The sequence below is a fragment of the Ceratosolen solmsi genome, unplaced genomic scaffold (assembly GCF_000503995.2).
Source record: "Ceratosolen solmsi marchali unplaced genomic scaffold, CerSol_1.0 scaffold7, whole genome shotgun sequence".
Lineage (NCBI taxonomy): Eukaryota > Metazoa > Arthropoda > Insecta > Hymenoptera > Agaonidae > Ceratosolen > Ceratosolen solmsi.
This window is the reverse complement of record NW_011948413.1, coordinates 16617288-16626918: the sequence shown is the minus strand read 5'-3', so window position 1 is coordinate 16626918 and position 9631 is coordinate 16617288. Positions and strand designations below refer to the sequence as shown.

The window sequence follows — 9631 nt, the reverse complement described above, 5'->3', positions numbered from 1 at the left end:
AGAGGCTTATTTATTTACACGGCCAATCTCGAAGAATCTAGCGCTCATTTTGGATCGACGGGGGCTTATAACAGCATTGAATTAGTTCCGTGATCGAGTTTCCATTGTCGGTGGAAAAATGCGAACGCCATCTGTTTCGTGATCTTTCGGTTAATTGTAGATTATTGAAAATTTGATCGATGGTAAAAGTGTGCTCGGTGATTGAAGAATTTAACAAATTTTAATGGCACAATATGAATGTAAAAAGCACATGATTATAAAAGGCATAAAAATTTCATATCTATTCCGTGTTTTGCTAATTAATAATTATTTTTTGGATAGCTCTAAATTTAAACAATAGGAACGACGCTCGCACTGCCCTTTTGACGCCACCCTCTTCTTAAAATATCAACTACATTGAAACAATAGATAGTAAGATTCTTCGTGTCAATATAATTGGAATCCAAATACACGGGCATGTATAGCGTTTCAATAAGCCGCTGAACTTAACGAGAATGCGACCAGGGCGATTCGTTACGCGATCGTGCATTAGAGAGTCACTTGCTTTCAGCTTAATTACTTCATTAAGCGCTGTGATCATCCTCGAATGTCCGCCCTCTAATAATACGTCGCCCACGCGTAAAATTTTGTTCTATACGTAGAGGCCGGGACAGTAATTATTTATTCGTGTTTTGAGAGTCTAAGGTAGCCATCGTTTTCAGAAAATTCGACTGCAACCCCGGAATTATTAGCAACGAAGTGCTTTGTTATTTCGTTGGCAAAAAATTTTTTCTACTGATGTTCGATTGCCATAGGCAAATGCCGGTTATCGAGGCTGCGAGCGGCTCGCCCACACGATCAAATCGCATTTAAACATAGGGCTCATCCCGGCAATAACATGGAAAATTTCATCGCCATGTTTTTGTCGATGCTCCGCGGACTCAAATTAAGAAAGGAAAATAGAACGAAAAACCTCATTCCAGCATTCTACGAGCCAATGTCAATCTAGACACAGATAAAAAAGATAAAGAGAGCACGCTCTAGTCAAACATGTTAATCGGGAGTGGTGGCTGCTGCGTGAATCAACTCGTTGCTCAACGCAATTGTGTGCTCAAGCAAGCCAAACATAAATTCAAAAATCATCGTATTTATCATATTTCACAAGGGAGTTTACCGTACACACTCGCCGGCTTCGGTACATAGTGTGCCTCCGCCGTCGCCGCACTCCTCTCTCCTCTTCGTTCTCCGTCTCTCCTCCTCCGACCCATCTCTGCGCATAAGACGAAAGCGTCGGGAACACGCGTCCCGTCCCCACACTCTCGTATTCCTCCATCAGAGGGATTACGAGCTACTACACAACACGTGTCGGGCCTGGGCATTACGCCGAAAGTTGGCGAGGCTTTCGTATAGCATGTCGCAGCTGAGGCTCGGGACGATGGATTTTCAGGATACGACCTCTCCGGGATTGCTGGCTTAGCAAAAAGTTCGCGAGCTTTAAGACGCTGCCGTGCGATTAGGGTAATCCGAGTCATAAGACCGTGTGCAAGACTTCGATCGGACTCCTCTCTCCTAAGCACTTTGTAATTTCCTAATGAGCTCGTTAAGCGTTAAACTACTTATGCTCGATCGAACTTGTCGCTCACCGACCGACTCATTATCATTCGTCATTGTAAAACAAAGGGAATTTGTTTTGTTATTAAGAGAAAAAGCGTCGATGCGTTGGTGCGAGACGAAGCGAGGCGGTCGAAGTGGAGACGGAGGAACTAGGAATGGAGCGAGGAATGGAGCGAGGAATGGAGCGAGGAATGGAACGAGGATAAACAAGTAGTGAAACAGAGTGGCGGAATTGTGAAGGGAGGAAAGCGAACCGACAGAAACGCGCCAAGCCCATGAATATGCATTACTCGGTAAACAGGGGTTGAATCAATATTTCGTTTAATAACACTGTACACCGAACGTATAGTTTCTATACAGAGGTTGCTTGTTGCCGACACCGTATGCATATCTGCTCATCTCTCCCCCTTTTTGCATCCCCTCGTCAACCGTGTAACGTTACACTGCTCGCCGAGCCTGCTCTTCATGCTCCGATCACTCATTTTGCGAGCGCGCGACGCGCACCACAATCCCGGCGGATTTTTATCGCGCCATTTTCGTAGTCATACCTGCGATTATAAATTTATTATGCAGACACGCTATACTAATGAATTACAAGTGCTGATCACGAGGAATTTGAATTCGCTTTCGAAAACGTGCGCACGAAAATTTATGTGCATTGCGATACGAACGCGCCCAAGTATTTACACGAAACTCGTTTTACGCTCTTTTCACCCGTTCAAACGTACGATTTGACGCCTTCGTCGTCTAAAATATTCTACCCAGCGACTTTATCGCACCACGATTATCTCCGTATCCACTCATGGACATTCAAAGCTCGACAGACTGCCGTAGATTCGCTCGCCCTTCCAAAACTACGACTCCCAAGAGACATCGACACGGTATTTCGATATCGATATCGACGCAAAGTGCCACCACGATCACGGTGCTTACCTCCAGGTGCGTCACGAGAGCAATGAGTCGCACCGGGTACATTGTGTTCGGGTACGTCGCCTCGTTTCACCCCTACGGCCGGGAAAGGACTCATTTCTCGGGGTGATGAGTCACACGGGAGCATGGAGACGGATAAAGGATGTCGGGAAGCGGCGCTTTGGCTCCCTGATGGCCCCGGATAACGGGCGCCGCGCTTTTTACAATTTGCCTCTCGTGCATTACGCCCATTATGCTGCTACTAGGAGTAGCGAGGTCTCGGCGACGGCTGACAATACGATATGTTTACTATCCTAAAAGAAGTGTGGCATTAGCCGACCAATGTGCGCGCACGTGCCAAGCCGTGAACAACGTCAATAAGAGCGCGTGGCATTGTTTCCATCGATTCGTCGGCATTAGTGTTTTGAAGCGCATTGGATTACACGACGGGCTCTCTCGACGGGCTCCCTCGACGGGCTATGACCGCTCCCACCTAAATCTCGAGCGGGCATCCATCATTGAGGTTGCGCCGCGGAGGAAGATCCTGATGCGCCGGGAGAATGAAAGTTATCCGAGGCAGCACGCAGGGGTAAATGTTTGGGCGTCGGAGCCGAGCTCCTGGCTTTTCTGTTTAAGATCGGGGGCGTGCGCTCGCGAGGGTTCCGAAATATAGCGAACGAGTGAAGTTGCCGGGTGAAGTACGGCTGGCACTCGTCGTTTCGATAGTCCCGCGTTATAGCTGTTGTAATTTGTTGCTCTTGAATTATGCCGGCGACTATGGGACGAGAACCGATGACGAGGCCGGGAAGAGAAGCGTGGTAACGGAGGCGGAAGGGGGTGGGGAAGGGGAATGGGGGATCTAGGCTGAAAAATTTGGAACGTTCGAAATAGTTTTTTAATGTCGGATAAGTTATTATTTAATCGTTGTACGGGTAGAGAAAAATGCCGGTGTACATCATGTAAAGTATTCGTGTTCATGGAGGTTTAATGCGGATAAATAGAATGTACTCGAGAAGATTTACGCGCGTGTTATGCTGGTGTTTCTAAATTCTGCATTTATCGCGGATAAGCTGTTGGCGGCGATGTTAATGCCAAATAACGTCAATCGAATTCCTGTTTTTAGATTAATAAACGAGAGCATTATGCTGATGGAAATTGGATTGTGAATTGGGTTGAAAATTTTCCGGCGATATGAAGAACTGTTAAATTTGCGTGCCGCTTGGTTTGTGGAATATCAGTTGAATTAGAATGATTATCGAATCAGCGCGAAATAATGGACCTCGCGACACTCCCGCTTACAAGTACACCGCGCAATTGCTGTTTATATTATCGATTAACATCGCAAAGCTCGACTCTGTTTGTAGAAGCGGCGCTCGAGCCAAACCAACGAAAACATGGCCCGATACAGACTTGCGGTTCACCCTCACAAGCTGTTTAATACTGATAATCCCTCCTTAATTCACCGCCGCAACTTTAATGCATCTTGCCCGCCCTGCCCATAATTTTTTTCTCCCCCGGTCTGCGTCCCCGGTGATTCCCTGGGTCGCAACAACGTTGCGCCGTACTTGGTGGCAAATAGGGCAAGGGAAAGGCGTGTGTAGTCTGCTCCCCCCCTCCCCCCTCCCCCTCCCCCCTCGTCAACCGACCCCATCACTCTGTTTTCTCCCCGAGTCGTTGCGCATAACTCGGCGCGTGTGGATTTGCCTAAACGCCTAAGTGAAATCCGTGATGGGAAAGGCGTGTGTAGTCTGCCCCCCCCCTCCCCCCTCCCCCTCCCCCCTCGTCAACCGACCCCATCACTCTGTTTTCTCCCCGAGTCGTTGCGCATAACTCGGCGCGTGTGGATTTGCCTAAACGCCTAAGTGAAATCCGTGATAAGCGGGATATACTCGAGTACGCGTAGCGAGTTTATCGTTCGTCACACGTACGCCGACGGGGGAACCCGTGTATAAGTTCATCTGAGGGGAGTTGCGTGCTTAGGAGAACACCCGCCGAGGGTTTCACGCCTCGACGAACCGAGATTGAACGCGCGTGTTGCCATAGTCGCCCGCTTGCAGTCCCTTCGTGCGCGCGCACTCGAATCTTTCTTCAAGACTCTCTTTCTCTCTTTCACATTTTTTTTAAATCGTGTTGTCACGGGGGGAGTGCAGCTACTACTAGCTGAAACAGCCTCTGAGGTCGTTCGTAACAGATTAGGGCGTCACGTAGATAATTTACGAGCATTGTGTATCCCCCCCCCCTTACCACCACCATCACCATCGCCACTACCACTACCACCATCACCACCATCACCACTACCACTACCACCATCACCACCATCACCACCACCACCACTCTACGTACGTACATGTGACCGCTTGCGTACACATATATAAGCGCGCGCGCGAGCTCACGCAACATCATTCTCTCGCTTATTCTTCGGTAGCCCTTGTTCATTTCTTATTTTCAATATGTGTGTGCTCTGCTTGCCGGAGCGCATTTTATATCTATTTTTACGAGCGGGCGAAAGCAATTGGAGTTGCTGGAACAATCGAATGAAGAATGCGACGCTTCGAATGCGATACTTTATTGATGTTCGTTTTTAACTAGTTAACTCTGGGGCATAACGGCGGGGCCCTCGAAGGAACGCCAGCCATGATTTCATGAATATATTAAAAAAAAAAGAAAAAAAAAATGAGGAAAAAAAGCTGGGCATTGATTCAAAATGGTTAACGCAATCCAATGCATTCGCGGTTGCAATTTGTTTTAAACGCGCCGCTTTGCGCATCGCATAAATCTTGTGCGCGTCGCATCGATAGCCGCAGGTTTTTTCCTCGTAAAGAGTTGTCATTTTGTTAAGCAGAAAACAAATGCGTTTGTTTGACAAATTTTGACGAGAGAGAGAGAGAGTCCTATGTGCGATTACGCCTGCGGTATCTAAAAATTAGTGGTAAGCGTTTGTAACCAACGATTCACACCTCGTCGCTATTCGAAGCTATTAGTCTCGACTTAATCCCTCCCCATCCCATACCACCCCCGTCGCCATTACCGCCCACTGTCATTACGTATTCTATGCCCGATGTTTGCCATTGTAGACGATTTGCCGTCGTGAGCGATTTGTAAACTCACGCTACGTGGATTGTGTACGCGCTCCGGTCGTCAAACTATGCCAGATATTTCGCGAATTGTGAAAGAAGATAATCGTGCCAATGGTGCCCTGAACTCCCGTATTTTTTTTAATACTTTCGCGGCTCTGGATGCCGTGTTGTTAAAACCAATGGAAAGCGACGATAAAAGACAATAGATTGTATAAATTGTTTCAATTATTGTTACGCGTTATAATATTCGCGGAAGAAAGAGTTTATAGCAATTTAGATGATTGAACTTCTATGCTGAATCACTGAACACGTGTTAACATTGACCACGCGAAACTAGACTAGTTTTGTATTTTTTATATTTTTAGTACACCTTTAAATAGTAAATATTTTTTATTTAAGTTTATAGCAATGTTATCTTGTTATACATTTTTTTTTTGTTTTTGTTTGAAACGCTAAAATGCCAGCTATTGTTTTTAAACAAAGCTATAAAAACTGTAGGTCATATGCTCGATATGAAAAATAAAAAAATAAAAAATAAAAAAATAAACAATCTCGAAATGTCGTTGCTCGAGCTTTTAATAAAATGGCAGGATGAATGTTTGGAAGGCTAAGCCTTCCAATAAAATAAAAGCTGTTTAATTTTTATCGACGAAACCATTGTTTCGAGAGTTTTATCACGAAATCGTTGCCGATGTCTGTTAACTAGCAAAGTCTTGCGAAATTGGTCTTGGTTTATTAAGCGGCCTGTTAGCCGGTGCTGTTAGAGTTATACCAACTGCACGATTTTAAGAACGAACGGCTCGATTTGTTCGCTCCGTTGGTATGTAAAAATCAAAAGGTACATTGAAAATAGTGTAGCTAATTGCGCGTCCTGGTATTCATTGTTACGGATACGATTGATGTTGTCTATGGCCTTGAGTCAGCCATGTTTCCAGCCAACAATTCAATATCAATATGGTTATGAACAAGTTGCTTCTATATAAATTGTTACTAAATCACATGATTTCGCTTAGTAACAAACCCCCATTGATTATTCGTGCAACCTGTTAGTCAGCCTGTCCGAGTACCTGGGTAACTAGGAGTTACTGAATATACCTAATAATTGGATATTATCGGAGCTCGAATCGGACTAATCGGATAATTTTACATATATTCACTTATTATCAAAGTATTCCCGAATTTTCGAGCAAAAAGAAATTGAAACGTAAGCCATTGCTGGTCAGATATTTCGAGAACCTCGCTTCGATATTAATATTTTAATCGCTGAAATGACGCTTGCTCATTTGATTTTACACACAGGCGTTCCTGCTCTCTGTCGCCCAGCACGCGCGTGCGCGCGCGCACGCACGCACGCATCAACAGCCAAACGTAATTTTTTCTTTGTCTCTATAATTTTTCAGCAACAACGTCCAGATTTACCACGGCTGCTGCAGCAGATGCAGGTGCAACAATTGCCACCAGGTGCGGCTATCGGTCCGCATCCGGGACTCCCGGGTCTTCCGGCCCTTGGACCCGCGGCAGGTCTCCCGGTGCCGACGTCCGCATCTGCGGCTCTTCTCGGCCTTGGACTGACACCCGGAGCACCGGTTACCCCCGGTGGTACCAACGCCCATCCGCTCTCGATGCTTAGCAAACCAGAGTTGCACCGTAACAGCCAACCCGACGATGTTAAAAGCAACGGAGGTGAGGATAATTTTGAAATTCATTTTTACGATATTATAACGTCCGTTACTCTCGCTTTCTTCGCGGATTTTGATTTTCGGCGGATTCGCATTAATTCAAAGAGCGTTTACTATGATTTATAAGAGGCTTCGGCTTTGTGCGGAATAACTTCCGGAGACTACGAATAATTTTAGAGGTATCCGTAATTACGTGAGCACGAAAGTTTCGTACAGTTGGCTTTCTTGACTCATTGCGACTAACTTTATGGATTTTCCCATATAAGAATCGCCGAAATATGTTATCATCTTGCTTTGCTTTACAGCTTCGTTTCAAATCGAAACGCATGTTCCGTCATTTCGTTTTTAACGCATGCGTAAAAAAGCTTCACCCTTTTCGGGCGTTCTTAAAAATGAAATAACTCTCGATGTTCCGGTGAAATCTAATTTCCCGGACGTCAAAAGCCAGATCCCCGTCGATTTATATAAATAACGGGTGCGTCGAGTGGAGGTATTGGCTGTCGTGTAAAAACGGCTCGTAACAATCCCTTTTTTATATTCCATTCCAGGCCGGAATTCACGATACGAGCCATTTATACACATAGACACGCGCCTCTTGATTTCGCGCAGCACGCAAGCAAACCCTCGAAAAATGCAAATTTTCATCGCATAAAGAACAAGCAATAATCCCCATTTGCAATTTCGCATTTTACAGGGCTGTGCTCGCGAGGGTGGGTGGACGCAAAAAAAAAACAAAAAAAAAAAATAAAAAAAGAGCCACTAGTCGCTAGGGCGAGAGAAGGAGAGAGCAGACACACATAGAAATAATTGAGATAGCCCCGTGTCTGCGTTTGCCCGCCCACGCACTCGCTTTTTTCCCCTATCCCCTCTCCACCCACTATCTCTCTCGGTCACTCACTCACTACCTTCCCCCATCCTCTCTTTCGTTCTATCTCTTTCTCTCCTGCACGTCTGGGTCAATGCAGCGCGTTACCCTCGTAATCTCGTTGCGTCGATCTCCGGGTACAGTTACATGCGCTTTTCCCCGGGAAAATCGTACACCGACCCTCCGCGCTTCTCTCGTACCTCCCCCGTCCCTCAATTCATCCATCCACTTCCCATCCCTACCCTCCCACGCCTACCATCTTTACATGCTCATGTTAATACCTCGGGTGAGCGCGCGTATGTGCGCTTTATAACCCATATCGTGCGCAGTGATCCCCACGGGGCCGAAAAAAGAACCGCCATTGACGAAATAGAATTTCCGGGGCCCAATCTCGATACCGTGCGAACTTTCACCTCGGGTGTAACTTTGGGCCGGTAATTAGTCGTGATAATTGGCCGACAAATAACATTAATCGACGCGTTTAATCTATTTCTCGAGCTGTTTTTCCTAAAGCTTTTTCCCCCAATGCTGCCAGCTCGCGCGTATAAAGAAGGCGCACGCGGAATTATAAAAGCTCGTAGTTGCATGTATTGGTTATTTCTACCGTATTATAAGGGGACGAGGGTGATGTAATAAAATTGAATCATCCGTTACTGGGAGATTATTCGAAACAACTTTGAGGGGTCGAGAGCTGCTAGACAATCGAATACACAACATACATACCGTGGGATGTATGCAATTTTGACGTTTCACGTGTTAGCGGAACATCTATATCATCTTCGAAAACTACGTGTCGAGGCGCACAGCTTCATAGAGGGGACTAGAGCAAAGCGCAACGAGCCAACTTAATTACTAGACAGAAAAAAGAAAAATAACGATTGCACTTCAATCTAAAATCTCGGCTAGTTCCTTTATAAGCTACCTCGAAATTTATTTCAGCCTGACCGCTCGATGCCTTCTCCCACGAGTGAAAGCGGAGACGCGCGCGCGCTCGCATTAGACTGACAGTACCCGAGCACCAGTCAAGTAGAGAAATAACGACGATGACAAAAGGGCTGGGGTAAGAGGAGGTGGAGCTATAAGCATAGGGATGCGCTCGGTTGAGAATTTTCAAAGCACAGTGACTATTCGTTTTCGGGAGGAGGGGGGGGGAGGGGGGGGGGGGGGGGGGGGGGGGGGGGGGTGCGGCCCGGTGTTGTCGTATTTGTGCTCGACGTGTTGGCGGCGGACAAGCGGGTGGTTTTGAGGGAAAAGCGCACATAAATATGTATGAAGATCATTTATACGGGTTCGCGTTCGTTCTCCCCTTTGCCTTGCCGTTCGTTTCCGCGGCCGCTTGCGACGTTATTAACATTCTATCGACGACACGCGCACTTTCGTCGCTCTCGTCATGTACGTACACGCGCGAACGTTCTTTTTTTGCGTCGGCCGAGCTTCCGCTGGATGCAATGCTTCCCCCCACCGCCGCTCTCTCTCTCTCTCTCTCTCTCTCTCTCTCTCTCTCACAC

At 46.6% G+C, this 9631-nt stretch overlaps 1 protein-coding gene across 1 annotated transcript in view; it reads left to right on the top strand.

Moving 5' to 3' along the window:
- Positions 1–9631, top strand: part of LOC105367562 (protein groucho-1-like) — an 82473-nt gene that overhangs the window by 59565 nt on the left and 13277 nt on the right. Inside the window, exon 6 of the mRNA XM_011506322.1 lies at positions 6980–7262. Coding sequence (XP_011504624.1) covers positions 6980–7262 — 283 coding nt within the window. The remainder of the gene's footprint in view (positions 1–6979; positions 7263–9631) is intronic.